At 45.7% G+C, this 25913-nt stretch overlaps 1 protein-coding gene across 1 annotated transcript; it reads right to left on the bottom strand.

Moving 5' to 3' along the window:
- Positions 1-2165: 2165 nt before the first annotated feature.
- Positions 2166-22550, bottom strand: LOC311115832 (semaphorin-3D-like; the record flags this gene model as incomplete). The annotated part of the gene is made up of 6 exons (XM_084190958.1): positions 2166-6492; positions 9741-9874; positions 11436-11500; positions 13486-13643; positions 14924-14965; positions 22462-22550. Coding segments are annotated over 6 exons (929 nt in total), but the record flags the coding sequence as incomplete, so codon positions are not given.
- Positions 22551-25913: the final 3363 nt, after the last annotated feature.

Raw genomic sequence — 25913 nt, 5'->3', positions numbered from 1 at the left:
GGATCGGTTTTCTAAGTCCTGATGCCTCATTCCTCTGCCCGGTCTCCCTACGGCCCTACAGACTGCTGAGGCCCTATTTACACACGTCTTCCGGCACTATGGGATACCTGAGGATATAGTGTCTGATCGGGGTTCCCAGTTTACCTCGAGGGTTTGGAGGGCGTTCATGGAACGTCTGGGAGTCTCGGTCTGCCTGACCTCATGGTTTCACCCCGAAAGTAACGGGCAGATGGAGAGAGTCTACCAGGAGGTTGGTAGGTTTCTGAGGTCGTATTGCCAGGACCGGCGGGGGGAGTGGTCGGTTTTCCTCCCCTGGGCAGAGATGGCCCAAAACTCCCTCCGCCACTAACCTTACTCCATTTCAGTGTGTATTAGGTTATCAGCCAGTTCTGGCACCTTGGCATCAGAGCCAGATCGAGGCACCTGCGGTGGATGAATGGTTTCGGCGCTTGAAGGAGACCTGGAATGCTGCCCATGTGCACCTGCAGCGTGCCGACCGCCACCGCAGTGAGGCTCCGGTGTATGCACCGGGGGACCGGGTCTGGCTCTCGACCCGAAACTTGCCCCTTCGCCTGCCCTGCCGGAAGCTGGGTCGGTGGTTTTTGGGGCCTTTCAAAGTCCTGAGGAGATTGAACAAGGTATGTTATAGATTACAGCTGCCTCCTGAGTATCGTATTAACCCCTCGTTCCATGTGTCTCTCCTCAGGCCGGTGGTAGCTGGTCCACTCCAGGAGTCTGAGATACGGGAGGTTCCTCCGCCCCCACTGGACATCGAGGGGGCACCGGCGTACTCGGTCCGTTCCATCTTAGATTCGAGGCGTCAGGTGGGAGGCCTGCAGTATCTCGTGGAGTGAGAGGGATACGGTCCGGAGGAACGGTGCTGGGTCCCTAGGAGGGACATCCTCGATCCCTCCATGTTGAGGGATTTCCACCGTAGTCATTCGACTCGCCCCGCGCCGCATCCACCTGACCGTCCCCGAGGCCGGTGTCGACGCACGGCTAGAGCCGTGCGTCAGGGGAGGGGTACTGTCACGGATTCTGCCAAGGCTGCCCCTCCTCCTTGCTCGGGCAGGCTGCGGCGTTCGTCGTCACCGGAATACTAGCTACTGCCGATCTAGGTTATTTGTTTCTATGTTGCACCTGTTGTCTATGTCACACACCTGTTGCCCATTTAATGAATCACACCTTCCTATTTAACCCAGTGGCTCCCAATGTGTTTTGTGCGTGGTTGTTTTTTCGTTTTGTGTGTCGTTGGTGAGCGGGTTAGTTCCTTCCTGTGTGGAGGTATTGCTGTGTTGTTTTCTTTACTCATGTTCAGTAAAGTACGTTTCTTCGAGTTCTGTGTCCTGCGCCTGACTTCGATCCACCGCATTACACTGACACTCGTTACACAATCGTGTAAAACATGTTTTAATTAATTGTATAAATTGTTAGTCATCATGATATGCACATATGTGTCAGAGGGATCATGTAGGTTACATTCAATGATGTATTTAAACCCTGGATTGTTGATGCTCTGCATTGGCCATATTGGCAATCCACAGTAGGAGCAGTACTCCATAAAAATTAATGGAATTCTACAGCACTTCAATTGAATGTTTCAAGGACAAGGACATATTTTTTCATTGAATGTTTAGCTCACATAATATATATTTTAAAAGTATGCTTTAAAGTGTCTAATGGAATAAACGTGTAAAAAAACTAATGTAGTCATTAATAAATGCATTTCGATAGCTTCCAAAATCTTTTTTACAACGGAGGAGGAGAACCAAGATGGCTGTGAAGTGGCTTCAATAAAGAGCCCCCTGCGGCTGTCAGTCATCCAGAGTTTATATACGTCATGGGTTACATTCAGATATCTCTTCAGAATCTGGCAGCACAAATTAATGTTCCCCTAATCAGTTGGTTCTCTGTGAATGGGTGGATTTTATACATTATAGTCATACTTGCAGTTATTTAGCTCAGCAATGTGTAGACCTACAGTATCTCATAAAGAGAACGGTAATGTGTCCAAATTCAGGAATCAATCTTTCCTTATAAACACACCAGGCTTACCTCATAAAGCGAAGCATTATGACGTATGAAATTATGATGCATTCTATTCTAATGCATCACCAAACCATTATCTACTGTGACGTGTAAATAATGAATATTAAACAGGGTGCTTCACTGAAACTGATTTCCAGTATTGATTTATACAGAAAGTCTGTGTATAGAACATATAAATATGATAAATAGACTGCAACCTTGCTTAAATAATGACTGTACTGTATAATAAAACATGTGGTCTACCGCAACTCACTTGTGTAGTGTACAAAAACCAACACTAGATGGCGATAACTGTATGATAAACAACAAGTTACACTGTCGGTACAGAGTCGTGTCCATTCACAGTGAGCACAAGATGTTGAAAATACATATTTCTTTCTATGTTCAGTGAATCTACCGCCCTAGGGTTTGATAGCCACTCGGTCACACTACTGTTAAATTCTGAGATCTGTGATGATTACCAGGAGTGAAGTCTAAGGTGAGCTGGACCTCCTTCATGTGTTTCAGGTCCCCCCTCTTATTCATCATGATTTTCAACCGCAAATACGTATTTTCAACGTCTTTTTCTCATTAGGCAGTTTTTCCTCATTCCTCTAAGATATGAAAAACGTGTATCTTCACTTCATCCAAAACCATAGAATACTGTGTGATATTCCACAGATTTTATGTCAAAAGTGTATAGGGTACACTCTTAGAAAAAAAAGGTGCTATCTAGAACCTAAAATGGTCCTTCGGCTATCCCCATAGGATAACCCTTTGTAGAACCCTTTTTGGTTCCAGGTAGAACTCTTTGGGGTTCCATGTAGAACCCTTTCCATAGAGGGTTCTACATGGAAGCCAAAAGGGTTCTACCTAGAACCAAAAAGGGTTCTCCTATAAGGACAGCTGAAGAACCCTTTTGGAACCTTTTTTTCTAAGCGTGTACAGTGTGAATGTATTACCTGTACGGTTATATAACTGAGTTTTGATTAACAAGTGAAAACCAAACACACACACACAAAAAGTATCTACCAAATGTTGTACATTGTAGGATTTTTCTTAATAAAAACAATAGATTTGTGTTTGAAAAAAACTAAGTCCATACGCAGGTGAGTGACCCTACAATATACCTTTGCAATTGATATGCTGTGCATCGCATTACATACTGTACATACAGCATATTTCCATGCTGTCATGACGATATGGTAAGCGCAAATAATATGTTAACAGTTATTGCTGAGGGTGTCTGAAGATATAGGAAGATGAAAGGCACCGACCACATCACACTGTTGTACAGCTCTGTCTGACAGACTGACTATACAACCACTATGCAGCTTCATCGTTACAGGATGACGTGCCCTGTGGCTTTTATCTACTAATGGTAGCCTACATCTTTTTTTAGTAGATCCATTTTCCTATGTTTTATTTGTTTTTATATAGCGACGGATAAACAGAGAGAGAGAGAGAGAGAGAGAGAGAGAGAGAGAGAGAGAGAGAGAGAGCTAGACAGAGAGAGAGAGAGAGAGAGAGAGAGAGAGAGAGAGAGAGAGAGAGAGAGAGAGAGAGAGAGAGAGAGAGAGAGAGATAGACAGAGAGAGAGAGAGAGAGAGAGAGAGAGAGAGAGAGATAGACATAGGCTGATGACAGAGAGAAAAGAGAAAGAGAGAGTGGTTTGATATTCTCATGGAATGACACAGACCTCAGGGAGAGAGAGGGAATGATCGTTTATAAGAGATGGAGTAGGGGTTTGAACCGTAGTCTTCAGGGGCAACATGTGGTCTGAAGAAGGCAGCACTACTGCTAGACCAACCTCAGTGGTAGTGCTAAGCGATTTTACTGACGTTTCTGGGGGGTTTCGGTTATTTAACAACTAATTGGCCAAAGTCGGTTCAATTACTTGAATTCCATTTAGCTCATTTTTTTTTGTGAGCCCAATGCACTGTTTCTCTAGAGTTAAATCAAATCATTCACGAGAGAAATCTGAGAAATCAAGTCAAGATTCAGCTGGGCTGAAGGGAGTTGTAGTTACATTAAGCAAAAATTCAGCCTAGTTCAGCGCAGAAACGTCGTAATTAACTGCAATGACCATAATCCACTGCGCCAGTTATTTCCGTCTCAGAGACGGATCAGAGAAGAACAGGTGAAGCGAGAGGTTTCACTCTCACCAGAATCTGCCCAAGATAAGCCCAATGCGTTTCTTTGGGCTTATTTTGGACCTAAGCCTGTCGCCTGCCTCCCCACCTTTTGGACAATGAATCCCATGAAAGTATATCTTATCTAATTTGAAGAACTAGTAAAATGATTTCGTCAGACAGCTCTGCAGCATACTTAGGCAGGCTAGCTAAATAGGAGGACTAAAGACAGTACAGTATGGGGAGCACATAACGTTAGATGACCTGGCTGGCTGACTGCTACTGCCTGAGCAGAGATGAGATGATGACTTTAAGGAATGAAAAATAATAAAGTAATCAGATTAAAACTAAGTAATATACACAAATGAAATCTGTTATATTTCATAGTCATTTCCTATATTTCTATTGATGTCTACCCAATGTGGACCTGACAGAGACAATGGAATATTTTCAATGTTTTGGCAATTGAATGTTCACTATTTTTGGCTTTGGAATTTCCATTAAAAAGCTCAAAAATCATTGTAACGTCATTATTTCATAGTACATTTCATGTTTTAAAAAATTCTCAAAACCGAAATCCGTGATTCTTTTTTTATAATCGGACCAAAACGACCTCAAAAAGCACTAATCGCTCAGCAGTACTCCATGGGCTGTAAACGTAAAGCACGTTTCAGTGTTATTGTCCACAGGACCAGCAAAACCATCTTAAAGACATTGTTCTCCTCTTCACTGTTCCAGGAAGGAAGGAACAACATGGAGAGAACATCCTTGTTGTGTAACAGATCAGCAGCTCTTATCTGTAGTTCTGGGACCCCTGTGGTTGTAGTTCCGGGAACACTGTGGTTGTAGTTCCGGGACACCTGTGGTTGTAGTTCTGGGACACCTGTGGTTGTAGTTCCGGGACATCTGTGGTTGTAGTTCTGGGACACCTGTGGTTGTAGTTCCGGGACACTTGTGGTTGTAGTTCCGAGACAGCTGTGGTTGTAGTTCTGGGACACCTGTGGTTGTAGTTCCGGGACACCTGTGGTTGTAGTTCCAGGACAACTGTACTGTGGTTGTAGTTCCGGGAACACTGTGGTTGTAGTTCCGGGACACCTGTGGTTGTAGTTCTGGGACACCTGTGGTTGTAGTTCTGGGACACCTGTGGTTGCAGTTCCGGGACACCTGTGGTTGTAGTTCTGGGACAACTGTATTTGTAGTTCTGGGACACCTGTGGTTGTAGTTCCAGGACAGCTGTGGTTGTAGTTCTGGGACACCTGTGGTTGTAGTTCAGGGACACCTGTGGTTGTAGTTCCAGGACACCTGTACTGTGGTTGTAGTTCCGGGACAACTGTGGTTGTAGTTTTGGGACAACTGTGGTTGTAGTTCCAGGACAACTGTGGTTGTAGTTCCGGGACACCTGTCCTGTGGTTGTAGTGATTGCGGCAGTGTATTTGCCCCCAACATGTGTGGCGGAGAACAGTCTGGCCTGCTTTTATTCAGTAAACAAACCTACCAGTCCAGAGAGCAATAATAAACTTTAACGGTCATTCCGGGCACAAAAATAACGATCAACTATCCTGTCTACACAGAATACAGGGGACCAAGGATCACAATTGAGGAGGAATATACATCTAGGACATCTATATCAAAAGTATACTTCTATGGACATAAGGTTAACTGACTGATAATAATTCTAAGCGTACATATCTGTTCAAAGCAAAGCAAGGGTGTGCTGAGGACTGTTGTATACATTCCCTTCATCTCCAGAGATACATCTACAATTGTCCCCTATTCCCTTAAAAGTGCACTACTTTTGGTCTATGGGCCCTGGTAAAAAAGCAGTGCACTCAATAGGAATTAGGGTGACATTTAAGACGCAATCCAAAAGTCTCTGTCCATCCCCATCAGGTCATTGTATTGCGATGTGCTCAGCGGAGCCGTGCCGTCGCACCCTGGCCTTGCGGTTGTCCACTTGGGTCTGTTTCCACTTTAGCTGGCGTAGCTTCTGCTGCTTCTTCTTCTCCCGGTGCCACAGCTGCTCACAGTACTCGTCCACGCTCATGCTAGCCGCCCCCATCGTGTGCAGGTCCTTATAGTTCCTGAAGAGCTGAGTCCCAGGACCTCCAGGGCCCCCCCTCAGCCCTGCTCGCCCAGCCCCAGGATCAGCTGCCCTGGCCTGGGATGCTGTCATGCTCTGCTGGGGTATGACCTGGAGGTTGTAGCGGGCCAGGACCTGGGAGAAGGAGTGCTCCAGGCTGGTACAGCTGTAGAGGCCAGCGTCCCCGGGCTCCAGTCGCTGCACCAGGAGACCCCGCTTCATCTGGACCATACGCTCCTCACTCTGGGGCAGCTGGACAAGGACAAGAGAAGGCAAAAGAAGAAAAGGTTCATTATTAGATCAATATTAGATCAATAGCTAGCTTTCCATCCAATTGGACACAGATTTTCATGAGGATATTCTAAAATCTGCAGAAAGAAAATAGGTGAAAAATCTGTCGATGTGCCCTTGAGCAAGGCACTTAACCCTAATTGCTCCTGTAAGTCGCTCTGGATAAGAGCGTCTGCTAAATGACAAAAAAAATAAAAAAAAATAAAATAATATATATATATATATATATATATACACAGTGGGGCAAAAAAGTATTTAGTCAGCCACCAATTGTGCAAGTTCTCCCACTTAAAAAGATGAGAGAGGCCTGTAATTTTCATCATAGGTACACGTCAACTATGACAGACAAAATGAGGAAAAAAAATCCAGAAAATCACATTGTAGGATTTTTAATGAATTTATTTGCAAATTATGGTGGAAAATAAGTATTTGGTCAATAACAAAATTTCTCAATACTTTATTATATACCCTTTGTTGGCAATGACACAGGTCAAACGTTTTCTGTAAGTCTTCACAAGGTTTTCACACACTGTTGCTGGTATTTTGGCCCATTCCTCCATGCAGATCTCCTCTAGAGCAGTGATGTTTTGGGGCTGTCGCTGGGCAACACGGACTTTCAACTCCTTCCAAAGATTTTCTATGGGGTTGAGATCTGGAGACTGGCTAGGCCACTCCAGGACCTTGAAATGCTTCTTACGAAGCCACTCCTTTGTTGCCCGGGCGGTGTGTTTGGGATCATTGTCATGCTGAAAGACCCAGCCACGTTTCATCTTCAATGCCCTTGCTGATGGAAGGAGGTTTTCACTCAAAATCTCACGATACATAGCCCCATTCATTCTTTCCTTTACACGGATCAGTCGTCCTGGTCCCTTTGCAGAAAAACAGCCCCAAAGCATGATGTTTCCACCCGCATGCTTCACAGTAGGTATGGTGTTCTTTGGATGCAACTCAGCATTCTTTGTCCTCCAAACACTACAAGTTGAGTTTTTACCAAAAAGTTATATTTTGGTTTCATCTGACCATATGACATTCTCCCAATCCTCTTCTGGATCATCCAAATGCACTCTAGCAAACTTCAGATGGGCCTCGACATGTACTGGCTTAAGCAGGGGGACACGTCTCGCACTGCAGGATTTGAGTCCCTGGCGGCGTAGTGTGTTACTGATGGTAGGCTTTGTTACTTTGGTCCCAGCTCTCTGCAGGTCATTCACTAGGTCCCCCCGTGTGGTTCTGGGATTTTTGCTCACCGTTCTTGTGATCATTTTGACCCCACGGTGTGAGATCTTGCGTGGAGCCCCAGATCGAGGGAGATTATCAGTGGTCTTGTATGTCTTCCATTTCCTAATAATTGCTCCCACAGTTGATTTCTTCAAACCAAGCTGCTTACCTATTGCAGATTCAGTCTTCCCAGCCTGGTGCAGGTCTACAATTCTGTTTCTGGTGTCCTTTGACAGCTCTTTGGTCTTGGCCATAGTGGAGTTTGGAGTGTGACTGTTTGAGGTTGTGGACAGGTGTCTTTTATACTGATAACAAGTTCAAACAGGTGCCATTAATACAGGTAACGAGTGGAGGACAGAGGAGCCTCTTAAAGAAGAAGTTACAGGTCTGTGAGAGCCAGAAATCTTGCTTGTTTGTAGGTGACCAAATACTTATTTTCCACCATCATTTGCAAATAAATTCATTAAAAATCCTACAATGTGATTTTCTGGATATTTTTTCCTCAATTTGTCTGTCATAGTTGACGTGTACCTATGATGAAAATTACAGGCCTCTCTCATCTTTTTAAGTGGGAGAACTTGCACAATTGGTGGCTGACTAAATACTTTTTTCCCCCACTGTATGTCCATTTTTCCCACCAGTGGTGTGTTTCCACCAAAAAGGAGGTTGTTGCAGATAAAAGTCAGTGTGTGGTAATGTAGTACAAACACCATGTACTATTTCGCTTAAGTTTTCACGTACCGAATAATAATCTAAAGTTCAATGTGTTTCCATCGCATTTTCAAGCCTACCGATAGTTTGGTCACAAAAAAACTGTTTGCGTTAAATAGCAAATTTGTCTACTCTGGTCTTGGCACGTGCACTCTAGCCAACCGCTCACAGATACAGTGCGGGTAAGCTGTGAAGGTAGGCCAGTCTACATGATGAGATTATTATGGATGCGAATATGTTTATTTGTCATAATGGCAGTCAAGCGTCGATTATCATGTCACCAGAATAAGACCCTTGATATTTAAATGGAAAGCAGCATCAAGGTCACTGTGAACTTTCACCCCCCACTGTGACGTTCATCATCATTGATTTCATCTGTAGCCTAATAAACTGCCTGGTTTCCTGACGAGCTGTAGAGGGAGGACCACACACCATATCATCACGTGACTCCAAGTTTACCTCCACCACCATTTCTCGCATACTACATTTTACAGACACAAAGAGATTCCACCATGTCAAACGAACAAGGCACCTTCCTAATATTGAGTTGCACCCCCGCTTTTGCCCTCAGAACAGCCTCAGTTTATCGGGGCATCGACTCTACAAGATGTTGAAAGCGTTCCAAAGGGATGCTGGCCCCATGTTGACTCCAATGCTTCCCACAGTTGTGTCAAGTTGACTGGATGTCCTTTGGGTGGTGGACCATTCTTGATACACACTGGAAACTGTTGAGCGGGAAAAACCCAGCAGCGTTACAGTTCTTGACACACTCAAACCGTTGCGGCTGGCACCTACTACCATACCCTGTTCAAAGGCACTTAAATATTGTGTCTTGCCCATTCACCCTCTGAATGGCACACACACAATCGATGTCTCAATTTTCTCAAGTCTCCTCCCCTTCATACACATTGATTGACGTGGATTTAACAAGTGACATCAATAAGGGATCATAGCTTTCACCTGGTCAGTCTATTTCATGGAAAGAGCAGGTGTTCCTAATGTTTTGTACACTCAGTGTATAAACTTGTACTAGAAACAACCATCTCAGCTGTCGTTCATTTATTTATTTTTATACGGTATGACTTTACTTGCATTAAAACTGTAGATGGAAACGTGGTTACTGATTCGGTTAAAATGAGTGATCAATAAACATGTGCTGTATTGTTCTTTTGTTCGGCACAGATGGTGAGTTGATCAAGATGTTATGCTATGTCAGTTTGTGTGTTAGGCCCCAGGCCAGTTAACAAAGAGCTAACATAACAGAGATGTCCGTCTCTCACCTCTCTGCTGGTGTGAGCCTGTGGTGCCTGCACTGTCCACTTGACCGTCGCCAGCTGGGACCTGGGCACACACTCTAGGAAGGTTGAGCTGCTCTCCACTCCGTAGACCACCTTCACCTCCACCGACTCAGAACCTGCAAAGAACAGGATGATGAGTGTTTTGTAGTACAGATGTAGGATCTTAATTTGAGCCAGTTTGCTACAGAAGGAAAATAGTCCTGCAGCAACAGGAAATGTGAATTATTATGTGTGTTATAATACATTTATATTTTTGTAGGGGTTGATCCGTTTTTCGTTAGGGTAAATCAAGCCTGACATTTCAAAGTAGAAATGCTGTAAGTCGCTCTGGATAAGAGCGTCTGCTAAATGACTAAAATGTAGATGTAAATGTAAATGACAAACTTCAGAAGACTTTTTAAACCAAAAATACACTACAATATTTAGTTATCCTGCCACAGGGTGATCAAATTAAGATCCTATAGCTGTAGTCACATTCATAAAGGTTTGGTTTCCAAGATTCCATTGTAAGTGGCTCTGGATAAGAGTGTCTGCTAAATGACAGAAAGGTCAAATGCTAAAGAGCAGGATGTGTATTTAAACATAAAGGGTACCGTAGATTTGTCATGATACAACGGGACGCGTAAGATAACGAGACACATTAGTTTCCGGTGCTTTGGACAAATCACGATTTCACAGGTATCAGTATCTTTCAAAGCTCTTTTTTTCCCAGGTTCCGATCGTCGTTCTAGCTCTTCTCTTACCACGCTTGGACCAAGAACTTTAATCGAGCATCTGACCAATTATGCGAGACTTTAGTTCTCAGTGCTGTCCACTAGGGGGCACACTAACATGAGATCAGATTTAGGACATGGCAATACCATTGGGTCATACTGAAGCTGGCTGCTACAGACATTTACATTTTAGTCATTTAGCAGACGCTCTTATCCAGAGCAACTTACAGTTAGTAAATACATTTTTTTTTTTATACTGGCCCCCCGTGGGAATCGAACCCACAACCCTGGCGTTGCAAACGCCATGCTCTATCAACTGAGCTACATCCCTGCCGGCCATTCCCTCCCCTACCCTGGACAAATTGTGCGCCGCCCATGAGTCTCCCGGTCGCGGCCGGCTGCGACAGAGCCTGGATTCGAACCAGGATCTCTAGTGGCACAGTTAGCACTGCGATGCAGTGCCTTAGACCACTGCGCCACTCAGGAGCCCAGAGAGTGAACTAATACATTTACAGCTGGTCTGGTAGCACGAGACAAGTTAAATAAGCAGGCGTGATCATACTGGACTGGAGTGAGGCTGGCGCTGCAACTGACTGAACTAATATACAGTATCATGAGCTAAGATGAAAAGCTATGTGAACTGAGATGAGTTACATCAGACATGGTCATAGAGGCCTAGTGAACTGAGATGACTTACATCAGACATGGTCATAGAGGCCTAGTGAACTGAGGTTGGCTGGCGCTGCAACATAGTTTAAACTAATATACTGTATTATGAGCTAAGTTAATATTAGTTAAGTTACCTACTGAACTGAGGCTGGCTGACTGGCTGGCGTTAGCTGCAACCAGAGATATACATATCATAGACAGACATATAAACATTTAGTGTTCATTTCTATAACTTGTAACTTCTCCTATATCATGACACTGGCTCACTGTACCCCCGTACACACACAAAAATTACCGTCTTCTACGTCGTAACACTGGCTCATCGGATCCCCGTGCTTCACGTCCTGGCGCCGAGCTCGTCTGCGGAGATAAAATAGCAGACAGCCTGGGTGTCATAATCATGTCATAATCATGTCATAACTCTGACAGCTTTAGACTGTGGCAGTATGTTTGTTTGTTTGGAACCCCGTTAGGTATTGCTAACAAAATATTACAACACAATACAACACAACACAATACAATACAACACAATCATATCTACAGTCGTGGTCAAAAGTTTTGAGAATGACACAAATACTAATTTTCATAAAGTCTGCTGCCTCAGTTTTTATGATGGCAATTTGCATATACTCCAGAATGTTATGAAGAGTGATCAGATGAATTGCAATTAATTGCAAAGTCCCTCTTTGCCATGAAAATGAATTGAATCCCCCAAAAACATTTCCACTGCATTTCAGCCCTGCCACAAAAAGACCAGCTGACATCATGTCAGTGATTCTCTCGTTAACACAGGTGAGAGTGTTGACAAGGACAAGGCTGGAGATCACTCTGTCATGCTGATTGAGTTAGAATAACAGACTGGAAGCTTTAAAAGGAGGGTGGTGCTTGAAATCATTGTTCTTCCTCTGTTAACCATGGTTACCTGCAAGGAAACACGTGCCATCATCATTGCTTTGCACAAAAAGGGCTTCACAGGAAAGGATATTGCTGCTAGTAAGATTGCACCTAAATCAACCATTTATCTGATCATCAAGAACTTCAAGGAGAGAGGTTCAATTGTTGTGAAGAAGGCGTCAGGGCGCCCAAGAAAGTCCAGCAAGCGCCAGGGCCGTCTCCTAAAGTTGATTCAGCTGCGGGATCGGGGCACCACCAGTGCAGAGCTTGCTCAGGAATGGCAGCAGGCAGGTGTGAGTGCATCTGCACGCACAGTGAGGCAAAGACTTTTGGAGGATGGCCTGGTATCAAGAAGGGCAGCAAAGAAGCCACTTCTCGCCAGGAAAAACATCAGGGACAGACTGATATTCTGCAAAAGGTACAGGGATTAGACTGCTGAGGACTGGGGTAAAGTCATTTTTTCTGATGAATCCCCTTTCCGATTGTTTGGGGCATCCGGAAAAAAGCTTGTCCGGAGAAGACAAGGTGAGCGCTACCATCAGTCCTGTGTCATGCCAACAGTAAAGCATCCTGAGACCATTCATGTGTGGGGTTGCTTCTCAGCCAAGGGAGTGGGCTCACTCACAATTTTGCCTAAGAACACAGCCATGAATAAAGAATGGTACCAACACATCCTCCGAGAGCAACTTCTCCCAACCATCCAAGAACAGTTTGGTGACGAACAATGCCTTTTCCAGCATGATGGAGCACCTTGCCATAAGGCAAAAGTGATAACTAAGTGGCTCGGGGGAACAAAACATCGACATTTTGGGTCCATGGCCAGGAAACTCCCCAGACTTTAATCCCATTGAGAACTTGTGGTCGATCCTCAAGAGGCGCGTGGACAAACAAAACCCCACAAAATCTGACAAACTCCAAGCATTGATTATGCAAGAATGGGCTGCCATCAGTCAGGATGTGGCCCAGAAGTTAATTGACAGCATGCCAGGGCGGATTGCAGAGGTCTTGAAAAAGATGGGTCAACACTGCAAATATTGACTCTTTGCATAAACTTAATTTAATTGTCAATAAAAGCCTTTGACACTTATGGAATGCTTGTAATTATACTTCAGTATACCATAGTAACATCTGACAAAAATATCTAAAAACACTGAAGCAGCAAACTTTGTGAAGACCAATACTTGTGTCATTCTCAAAACTTTTGACCACGACTGAATACAGAAACAACAACATATAATAGTTCTTTATTATACATCTCTGTTACAACATAAATGTGTCTTTTATTGTCACACACAGTAATATAATAAAATTTTAACAGTAGTTAAATGTTTGATGTTATTGTTATGTCAATTGTATGTTTGATGTTATTGGTTTCTTCAATAATAGTACAATGATTTGCTGTGGAGTTCAATATTGCTGTGTTGGGCTTTTAACCGAAGTAGAGTAGTTACCTCTTGTTGCTGGGGAAGTATCGGTTGCATGTGTTCCCGTCCCAAGCACAGTAAGGGTCTCTGGCCAGACAGCAGTCGGCACAGTCTCTCCCGTACAGCTCACACCGCTGCAGGGGTAACTGGGCCACTCCCTCATCACTGCTCACATACACCTGTTGCTGTAGACACACAAACAGGGTAGGGGAGAGGATTTAACTAAATGTTTAATGTACTTTTAATTCATGTAAATGATCCCTAATGAATTATATTGAATTGTCATTGTGCTGCTAAAAGTGTCACACTTGACTTTTTTTCCCCCCCCTTTCTAGCTCTGACTTAGCTGATAGCTACTTTATTGACGAAAAATATACTTACTATGACTGTGATATGTGGTTGTCCCACCTAGCTATCTTAAGATGAATGCACTAACTGTAAGTCGCTCTCGATAAGAGCGTCTGCTGAATGATTAAAATGTGGTGCTTCGAGATTACTGCTGGTCTGTCAAAGACTACAGTCACCCAAGTCATAGACTGTTCTCTCTGCTACCGCACGGCAAGTGGAGCGCCAAGTCTAGGTCCAAAAGGCTCCTGAACAGCTTCTACCCCCAAGCTATAAGACTGCTGAACAATTAATCAAATGGCCACCCGGACTATTTACATTGACATTTTAGTCATTTAGCAGACGCTCTTATCCAGAGCGACTTACAGGAGCAATTAGGGTTAAGTGCCTTGCTCAAGGGCACATCGACAGATTTTTCACCTAGTCGGCTCGGGGATTAGAACCAGTGACCTTTCGGTTACTGGCACAACGCTCTTAACCACTAAGCTACCTGCCGCCCACCCCCCTGTGTATTTACACTGCTGCTACTCGCTGTTTATTATCTATGCATAATTACTTGATGACTACCTACATGTACAAATTACCTCGACCAACCTGTACCGCCGCACATTGACTCGGTACCGGTACCCTCTGTATATAGCCTCGTTATTGTTATTTTATTGTGTTACATTTTATTTAATTTTTTTACTTTATTTTATTTAGTAAATATTTTCTTAACTCTATTTATTGAACTGCATTGTTGGTTAAGGGCTTGTAAGTAAGCATTTCTTAGTTGTATTCGGCGCATGTGACAAATAAAATGTGATTTAAATGCATTTTAAAACATTTACACGTAGAATCTGGATTGTGGGATTTTCAAGACTCTTCCCAACGTACTCTGAGAGCAGGCTACTGCTGTAGAAACTGTGTAAACAGTGCTGAAGCTCCTGTACTAAAATCAATCATCTATTGTTTGTAATCATTACTGGAATGGTATTTTACTGCTACATGAACTCTTAACTGAGGATGACCACCCACACCCACACACACACACACACACACACACACACACACACACACACACACACACACACACACACACACACACACACACACACACACTCACAAACAGCAGATTTACCCGTTTGGTAGACAGCTCCATGCTAAGAATGGGGGCCTGACTCTGCAGAATCAGAACACAATGGGTTAAAACACAGGTCGACATCACACAAGACAATATTTTGTGTGTGTGTGTGCGTGTGTGTGTGTGTGTGTTTCTGTGTGTGTGTGTGTGTTTGTGTGTTTGTGCGTGTGTGTGTTTTGTGTGTGTGTGTGTGTGTGTTTTGTGTGTGTGTGTGTGTGTTTGTGTGTGTTTTTGTGTGTGTGTGTGTGTGTGTGTGTGTGAGATAATGAATAAAAAGGCTCCTCTAGAGAACCCACATACCAAGTTACACCATTACCAACATTATCTGTCTCAGTGATTCATTTAAACATGGTGACATTGTGAGTCAATGACCCCTGACAGTCCAAGTGAGCTGTGTCCTCTTCAGTCCTCTGTAGATAGCCTTCAGAGGGATGCGGACGATTACCTTGCTATCATATGTCTCCTCACATTCGCACTCATTCTCCTAGGTAGCTAGCTAACTCTCTACCAGGCCACACACACACACACACACACACACACACACACACACGCACACACGGACCTCTGTTCTTCCCTCAGGAAGACTCATTACCACTCTCAACTCATGTATTAACCCCAACCCAGTCTAATGAGCTATGTGGTTAACCTCTACCCAAGGCCTGACACTGCCAGGTCATACCAAAGTCAAACCCCCCAAAACCTCCCATGTTAAACCCAATGATGTCATGTATAAGTATGTGTGTGGTTCAACCCTAGCCAAGAGGATACAGTCAGTTTTTTTTTTTTCCCTCGTCGGAGCTCCAAGCCCTTATTCACAAAGAGTTGTGCTGATCATGGATCAGGTCCCCGTGTCCATAGTATTTTACTCATTAGGCCGTCATTGTAAATAAGAATTTGTTCTTAACTGACTTGCCTAGTTAAATAAAGGGTAAAAAAAAAAAAAAAAAATGGAACTCTGAAACTGACTGTGAGAACTGCCCCTGACATTCATCTTCTTGTTTGTTAAGAGAGGATTAAACAGGTTCGCTCCGGTTTGGATTCCCAATAAATGCACACCGCCATCTTGACCTATGTTGTTGTTGTTGTTGTTGTTGTTGTTGTTGTTCCACACTCCTCTCCTTCTTCTCATCTTCCCTAAGAGGAGTTAGTCTGTCTAGTTACTTGGGAAGCCCTGGGAAAAATAGGTCTGTATCTGTTTTTCCTCTTAGGGGGTTAATAAGTTATTTTGGTCAAGTATGAGATTGCCCCAATGGAAACAACAGCCAGTGCTGGACAGATGACATGGCAGACAGGTCAACAGATGGCATGGTAATGGGAAACTTGAGAAAACAAATCTATCAACCCCTAGCCCCTAGCCCTTATCCCCTAGCCCCTATCTCCTATCTCCTAGGCCTCATCTCCTTGCCCCTAGGCCTTATCCCCTAGCCCCTATCTCCTTTCTCCTAGGCCTTATCTCCTAGCCCCTATCTCCTTTCTCCTAGGCCTTATCTCCTAGCCCCTATCTCCTTTCTCATAGGCCTTATCTCCTAGCCCCTAGGCCTTATCTTATAGCCCTTAGGCCTCATCTCCCAGCCCCTAGGCCTTATCTCCTAGTCCCTACCCCTAGGCACTCCTGTAATCCAAGATGGCGTAGTAGTGCAGTTCTGTTTTTGTCGTGTGTCTGTAAATAGCCTGTAAATACCCTGTTTTTTTCTATTTTTCGTACATATTTCCCTATCAGACTTTTCATCCTTCTACAAAATATACTTTCCTGCAACCCGCCTCACTCAATGTGGAACGGATTCTATTATTGACTTACCTTTTATCTAGAATCTCCAGTTGAAACTAGCTAGCCAGCTAACTAGCTACTTGCTATTAGCCACAGTTAGCGGTATTTCACCCAGAACATTGGATTTTTTTTCTGCAGGATTAATTTAATCACTGGACATTAATCACCGGATCGCAACTAGCTAGCCGCAACCGAATGGATGTTGCTGTCTGGCTAATCACCACTGCCCCCGATGCAAGCACCAGTTAGCCTCGAGCTAGCCTAAAGCCAGGCTCATATCTACCTCTACCGGACGGGAGTAGCCAGCTAACTAGCTACTTGCTATCAGCTACCGTTAGCGGTTTTTCACCATTGTCCGTGGCCTGCACCACTCACCAGCCAGCTCTAGTCTGGACTATTATTCGGCAAGTCTGCACAGCGCGTTATCGACCCAGAACATATCAGTTTTTCTGCCGGAATCACTGAATCACTGGACCTTTAACTCCGGATTCATCGCTACCAGCTAGCTGCAACAAAATGGATGTTGTGGTCTGGCTAATCATCCTGAGCTAGGCCCATCTCCCGGCTATCTACCTCTCTGTCAACCGGACGGGACCACCTAGTGTTGACACGGATCCCCGCCGATCCTACACGACTGGTCTGCCGACGAAATCGTCTGATGTGGTTACGACGTCGACCACGAAGATTCCATCTGCTAGCCCCGGCCCGCTAGCACACGCTAGCCGTGGCCTCTTACTCGCTAGTGCTTTAGCAGCCTCCGAACTATCCTATTGCTGTTCACCGGACCTTATGATAACTCAGCTATACAGCTGATGTCTGCTGGACTGTTCCTTTTTACGGTACTGCATCCTGTTTATGTTTAGCCTCAGCCCAAACTGTGTCGTCATTACCAGCTGTTGTCTTAGCTCTCTCAAATTACACCTGTGATTGCTTTATGCCTCTCTCCCTTGTCAACATGGTTAGCTTATTGTTGTTTCGGTTATTCCTAATTGTACTATTTCACTGTAGATTCCCCAGCCCAGCTAAACCTGCCTTAGATAGCTCCTTTGTCCCACCCCCCATACACGCGGAGACCGACTCAATTGGTGCCTCCAGTGATGCTATCTCTTTCATTGTTACCCAACGCTTAGGTTTACCTCCACTTTACTCATATCCTTCCATATCCTTGTCTGTACATAATGCCCTGAATCTTTTCTACAACGCCCGGAAATCGGCCCCCTTTATTCTATGTACCCAACGCACTAGAAGACCAGTTCTTAAAGCCTTTAGCCGTATCCTTATTCTAGTCCTCCTCTGTTCCTCTGGTGATGTAGAGGCTAACCCAGGCCCTGCAGCCCTCAGTATCACTCCTACTCCCCAGGCGCTATCATTTGCTGACTTCTGTAATCGCAAAAGTCTTGGTTTCTTGCACGTAAATATCAGAAGTCTACTTCCTAAGTTTGAGTTATTCACTGCGTTAGCACACTCCGCCAACCCTGATGTTCTAGCAGTGTCTGAATCCTGGCTTAGGAAGGCCACCAAAAATTCTGAAATTTCCATCCCCAACTATAACATTTTCCGTCTAGATAGAACTGCCAAAGGGGGTGGAGTTGCAATCTACTGTAGAGATAGCCTGCAGAGCTCTATCATACTATCCAGGTCTGTGCCCAAACAGTTTGAGCTTCTACTTCTAAAAATCCACCTTTCCAGAAATAAGTCTCTCACTGTTGCCGCTTGCTACAGACCCCCCTCAGCCCCCAGCTGTGCCCTGGACACCATATGTGAATTGATTGCCCCCCATTTATCCTCAGAGTTCGTACTGCTTGGTGACCTAAATTGGGATATGCTTAATACCCCGGCCATCCTACAATCCAAACTAGATGCCCTCAATCTCACGCAAAATATCAACGAACCTACCAGGTACAACCCTAAATCCGTAAACATGGGTACCCTCATAGATATCATCCTGACTAACTTACCCTCTAAATACACCTCAGCTGTCTTCAACCAGGATCTCAGCGATCACTGCCTTATTGCCTGCGTCCGTAACGGGTCCGCGGTCAAACGACCACCCCTCATCACTGTCAAACGCTCCCTAAAACACTTTAGCGAGCAGGCCTTCCTAATTGACCTGGCCCAGGTATCCTGGATGGATATAGATCTCATTCCGTCAGTAGAGGATGCCTGGTTGTTCCTTAAAAGTAATTTCCTCTCAATCTTAAATAAACATGCCCCATTCAAAAAATACAGAACTAAGAACAGATATAGCCCCTGGTTCTCCTCAGACTTGACTGCCCTTGACCAGCACAAAAACATCCTGTGGCGTACTGCATTAGCATCAAATAGCCCCCGCGATATGCAACTTTTCAGGGAAGTTAGGAACCAATATACACAAGCAGTCAGGAAAGCAAAGGCTAACTTTTTCAAACAGAAATTTGCATCCTGTAGCACTAACTCCAAAAAGTTTTGGGACACTGTAAAGTCCATGGAGAATAAGAGCACTTCCTCCCAGCTGCCCACTGCACTGAGGCTAGGAAACACTATCACCACCGATAAATCTACAATAATCGAGAATTTCAACAAGCATTTTGCTACGGCTGGCCATGCTTTCCACCTGGCTACCACTACCCCGGCCACCAACTCTGCACCCTCCGCTGCAACTTGCCCATGCCCCCCCCCCCGCTTCTCCTTCACACAAATTCAGACAGCTGATGTTCTGAAAGAGCTGCAAAATCTGGACCCCTACAAATCAGCTGGGCTAAACAATCTGGACCCTTTCTTTCTAAAACTAGCCGCCGAAATTGTCGCAACCCCTATTACTAGTCTGTTCAACCTCTCTTTCGTAACGTCTGAGATCCCCAGATATTGGAAAGCTGCCGCGGTCATCCCCCTCTTCAAAGGGGGTGACACTCTAGATCCAAACTGCTACAGACCTATATCCATCCTGCCCTGCCTTTCGAAAGTATTTTAAAGCCAAGTTAACAAACAGATCACCGACCATTTCGAATACCACCGTACCTTCTCCGCTATGCAATCCGGTTTCCGAGCTGGTCATGGGTGCACTTCAGCCACGCTCAAGGTCCTAAACGATATTATAACCGCGATTGATAATAGACAGTACTGTGCAGCCGTCTTCATCGACCTGGCCAAGGCTTTCGACTCTGTCAACCACCGCATTCTTATTGGCAGACTAAATAGCCTTGGTTTCTCAAATGACTGCCTCGCCTGGTTCACCAACTACTTCTCAGATAGAGTTCAGTGTGTCAAATCGGAGGGCCTGTTGTCTGGACCTATGGCAGTCTCTATGGGGGTGCCACAGGGTTCAATTCTTGGGCCGACACTTTTCTCCGTGTATATCAATGATGTCTCTCTTGCTGCTGGTGACTCTCAGATCCACCTCTACGCAGACGACACCCTTTTGTATACATCTGGCCCTTCATTGGACACTGTGTTAACAAACCTCCAAACGAGCTTCAATGCCATACAACACTCCTTCAGTAGCCTCCAACTGCTCTTAAACACTAGTAAAACTAAATGCATGCTTTTCAATCGAACGCTGCTGGCACCCGCCCACCCGACTAGAATCACCACTCTCGACGGGTCTGACCTAGAGTATGTGGACAACTACAAATACCTAGGTGTCTGGTTAGACTGTAAACTCTCCTTCCAGACTCACATTAAGAATCTCCAATCCAAAGTTAAATCTAGAATCGGCTTCCTATTTCGCAACAAAGCCTCCTTCACTCATGCTGTCAAACATGCCCTCGTAAAACTGACTATCCTACCGATCCTTGACTTCGGCGATGTCATTTACAAAATAGCCTCCAACACTCTACTCAGCAAATTGGATGTAGTCTATCACAGTGCCATCCGTTTTGTCTCCAAAGCCCCATACACTACCCACCACTGTGACCTGTACGCTCTTGTTGGCTGGTCCTCACTACATGTTCGTCGTCAAACCCACTGGCTCCAGGCCATCTATAAATCACTGCTAGGCAAATCCCCGCCTTATCTTAGCTCATTGGTCACCATAGCAGCACCCACCCGTAGTCTGCGCTCCAGCAGGTATATCTCACTGGTCATTCCCAAAGCCAATACCTCCTTTGGCCGCCATTCCTTCCAGTTCTCTGCTGCCAATGACTGGAACGAATTGCAAAAATCTCTGAAGCTGGAGACTCTTATCTCCCTCACTAACTTTAAGCATCAGTTGTCAGAGCACCTTACCGATCACTGCACCTGTACACAGCCCATCTGAAATTAGCCCGCCCAACTACCTCATCCCTATATTGTTATTTATTTTGCTCTTTTGCTCCCCAGTATCTCTATTTGCACATAATCTCTTGCACATCTAGCATTCCAGTGTTAATACTAATTGTAATTAATTTGCACTATAGCCTATTTATTGCCTTACCTCCATAACTTGCTACATTTGCACACACTGTATATATATTTTCTGTTGTATTTTTGACTTTATGTTTTGTTTTACCCCATATGTAACTCTGTGTTGTTGTTTTTATCGCACCGCTTTGCTTTATCTTGGCCAGGTCGCAGTTGTAAATGAGAACTTGTTCTCAACTGGCTTACCTGGTTAAATAAAGGTGAAATACAAAAATAAATAAAAAAAGATCTGAGAGGATTTGATTGGCATACTATGGCGGAATTTCCTATTAGTCTATCAGAGGGCAAGGTGGCGCTACTACTACTATTACCTATCCATTTCTGTCAGATCTACATGTAGTTCCTATGAGGTACAGTCATGTTTCCTGACTGGGCCCATTTCAGATGTAGTTCCTATGAGGTACAGTCATGTTTCCTGGCTGGGCCCATTTCAGATGTAGTTCCTATGAGGTACAGTCATGTTTCCTGGCTGGGCCCATTTCAGATGTAGTTCCTATGAGATACAGTCATGTTTCTGGGCTGGGCCCATTTCAGATGTAGTTCCTATGAGGTACAGTCATGTTTCCTGGCTGGGCCCATTTCAGATGTAGTTCCTATGAGGTACAGTCATGTTTCCTGGCTGGGCCCATTTCAGATGTAGTTCCTATGAGGGAAAGTCATGTTTCTGGGCTGGGCCCATTTCAGATGTAGTTCCTATGAGGTACAGTCATGTTTCCTGGCTGGGCCCATTTCAGATGTAGTTCCTATGAGGTACAGTCATGTTTCCTGGCTGGGCCCATTTCAGATGTAGTTCCTATGAGATACAGTCATGTTTCCTGGCTGGGCCCATTTCAGATGTAGTTCCTATGAGATACAGTCATGTTTCTGGGCTGGGCCCATTTCAAATGTAGATCCTATGAGGTACAGTCATGTTTCTGGGCTGGGCCCATTTCAGATGTAGTTCCTATGAGGTACAGTCATGTTTCCTGGCTGGGCCCATTTCAGATGTAGTTCCTATGAGGTACAGTCATGTTTCCTGGCTGGGCCCATTTCAGATGTAGTTCCTATGAGATACAGTCATGTTTCTGGGCTGGGCCCATTTCAGATGTAGATCCTATGAGGTACAGTCATGTTTCCTGACTGGGCCCATTTCAGATGTAGTTCCTATGAGGTACAGTCATGTTTCCTGGCTGGGCCCATTTCAGATGTAGTTCCTATGAGGTACAGTCATGTTTCCTGGCTGGGCCCATTTCAGATGTAGTTCCTATGAGGTACAGTCATGTTTCTGGGCTGAAGTTGAAACTCTAGCAGCTCAACCCTCTGAGTTGGTAAAAGGGTTGGGTTCAACTCCATTTAAATTCAAGTCAATTCAGAAAGTAAACCAAATTCCAAATCTACCTATCTATCTCACCTGAAAGACAGTCAGCTCCTCCAGAATGATCTCCTCAGTCTCCCAGTTGTCTTTGGGGACAGACACCACTTTCAGCACCTTGCCATCATCTAAACAGGAGAGAGAAAAAGGAAGGAGGAAGTGAGTGACAGGTGTGTATATGATTTTCCTACGCAGGTAACAACAACCAATTACAGTTAATGTCTGATACAGCTGGTGATCTTCAAATGCAAATGCTGGGTTAAACGTCTCTATGTCACACCAACCAAACACCCTGCCTGACCAACATCCCTGCCTGAGTAACCACCCTGCCTGAGTAACCACCCTGCCCGACCAATCACCCTGCTTGACTAACCACCCTGCCTGAGAAACCACCCTGCCTGACCAACCACCCTGCCTGACTAACCACCCTGCCTGACTAACCACCCTGCCCGACCAACCAACCACCCTGCCTGACTAACCACCCTGCCTGAGTAACCACCCTGCCTGAGTAACCACCCTGCCTGACCAACCACCCTGCCTGACTAACCACCCTGCCTGAGTAACCACCCTGCCTGACCAACCACCCTGCCTGACTAATCACCCTGCCTGACTAACCACCCTGCCTGACAACCACCCTGCCTGACTAACCACCCTGCCTGACAAACCACCCTGCCTGGCTAACCACCCTGCCTGACTAACCACCCTGCCTGACCAACCACCCTGCCTGACCAACCACCCTGCCTGACTAACCACCCTGCCTGACCAACCACCCTGCCTGACCAACCACCCTGCCTGACCAACCACCCTGCCTGACTAACCACCCTGCCTGACTAACCACCCTGCCTGACCAACCACCCTGCCTGACCAACCACCCTGCCTGACCAACCACCCTGCCTGGCTAACCACCCTGCCTGACTAACCACCCTGCCGGATTAACCACCCTATCTGACTAACCACCCTGCCTGACCAACCACCCTGCCTGACTAACCACCCTGCCTGACCAACCACCCTGCCTGACCAACCACCCTGCCCGACCAACCACCCTGCCTGACCAACCACCCTGCCTGACCAACCACCCTGCCTGGCTAACCACCCTGCCTGGCTAACCACCCTGCCTGACTAACCACCCTGCCTGACTGTGTGCTTAATGCATTGATGCTGTGGTGTCATCGTTACTTAGTAGCGTTGTCTGGTGTGTGTACATGTGTGTGTGTGCATGTGTGTGTGTACGTGTGTGTGTGTGTGTGTGTGTGTGTGTGTGTGTGTGTGTGTGTGTGCATGTGTGTGTGTGTGTGTGTACATGTGTGTGTGTGTGTGTACATGTGTGTGGGTGTGTGTGTGCATGTGTGTGTGTGTGTGTATATGTGTGTATGTGTGTGTGTGTGTGTGCGCGCATGTGTGTGTGTGTGCGTTGTCAGCTGAAGAAGTTAAGTTGTGTGTGTCGGCCCAAACTAAACTCATTAACAGGGATAACAGGGTAGTGTGTGATTCATGAGTTAGGATATTTAACCTCAAGGGTTGACCAGAGGTCATACCAAAGGTCCCCGCTAAGTGGAGAGCCTTCAGAGAGAGAGAGCTTCTCAGAAAGAGCTCAGCTATCTACCTCGGCTTGATGAATGAATCTGTGTCTAGGTGCTGATGCTACTAAATCATGGGATTCATTCATCTCACCAGACATCGCTTGCCTTGCTTAGCCACACTCTCAATACTGACATGATTCACTATTCCTTAATGCAAGTGATGAGAATCTCAATGGAAAATCTTCAAACAGAAGCCCTGTGTGTCTTGACCTGATGATGCCTACCTACAGTAGTGTATGGACTCTGAGTGAGTTACACCAGGGGCCGGGCAGAGAGGATTGAATGACAGAGTGCAGGGCTATGGAACAGAGATCACACTAACGTGAGCTGGGCCATTGGAGCTCAGTATGTCCTGGTTCATCAGGCTCAGAGCAGACATAGATTAGTTGTTGAGCCAAAGGAAAGTTCCCACGGTAACCCTTTCCCCAGGATAACGACTCCCTGCCTGGGACCATCCTGACATTATCATGAAGAACCAACGCTGACACTCCAGTGTGTGTGTGTGTGTGTGTGTGTGTGTGTGTGTGTGTGTGTGGGTGTGTGTGTGCATGCGCCTCCATCCATACTTGCGTTTGTGTGTCTTGAACTTCACCCTATTTTAAGTGAATCATTTTAAGACAGACACCCCTCGGCAAACACACTCTACACACACTACACACACTACACACACTCTACACACTCTACACACTCTACACACACTACACACACTACACACACTACACACTACACACACTCTACACACTCTACACACACTACACACTCTACACACTCTACACACTCTACACACTCTACACACTCTACACACTCTACACACTCTACACACTCTACACACTCTACACACTCTACACACACTACACACACTACACACTCTACACACTCTACACACTCTACACACTCTACACACTCTACACACTCTACACACTCTATACACTCTACACACTCTACACACACTACACACACTACACACACTACACACACTCTACACACTCTACACACTCTACACACTCTACACACACTACACACACTCTACACACTCTACACACTCTACACACTCTACACACACTACACACACACCTATCTACACTGTGTGCTGAGGACAAAGCTAACAGCTCCTAGAGGTGACCAGGACTGGGTGAAGGAGCCGGGTAGTGACAGGGTGACAGGGTGACAGGGTGTCAGGGTGTCAGGGTGACAGGGTGACAGGGTGTCAGGGTGTCAGGGTGACAGGGTGACAGGGTGACAGGGTGTCAGGGTGTCAGGGTGTCAGGGTGACAGGGTGACAGGGTGACAGGGTGACAGGGTGTCAGGGTGACAGGGTGACAGGGTGACAGGGTGTCAGGGTAACAGGGTGACAGGGTGACAGGGTGACAGGGTGTCAGGGTGACAGGGTGACAGGGTGACAGGGTGACAGGGTGACAGGGTGTCAGGGTGACAGGGTGACAGGGTGACAGGGTGTCAGGGTGACAGGGTGACAGGGTGACAGGGTGTCAGGGTGACAGGGTGACAGGGTGACAGGGTGACAGGGTGACAGGGTGACAGGGTGTCAGGGTGACAGGGTGACAGGGTGACAGGGTGTCAGGGTGACAGGGTGACAGGGTGACAGGGTGTCAGGGTGACAGGGTGTCAGGGTGTCAGGGTGACAGGGTGACAGGGTGACAGGGTGACAGGGTGTCAGGGTGACAGGGTGACAGGGTGACAGGGTGACAGGGTGTCAGGGTGTCAGGGAGAAAGTGTAACAGTTGCTAGCGCCACTCAGGGTGCCACTATAAATCCTCATTAGATGTCTAACTCATATAGGGTCTGTTTATCACCCTGTTTCTCCAGGTTTCACGGTTACCAAGGAACTGCTACAGCATGTAGCCTGGAGAGTCTGAGCAAACTCTCTTTACAATCTTTTTTGTGTGTGTAGTG

The sequence above is a fragment of the Coregonus lavaretus genome (assembly GCF_964263955.1).
Source record: "Coregonus lavaretus genome assembly, contig: HAP1_SCAFFOLD_2511, whole genome shotgun sequence".
NCBI classification, from domain to species: domain Eukaryota; kingdom Metazoa; phylum Chordata; class Actinopteri; order Salmoniformes; family Salmonidae; genus Coregonus; species Coregonus lavaretus.
This window is presented reverse-complemented; position numbering and strand designations above follow the sequence as displayed.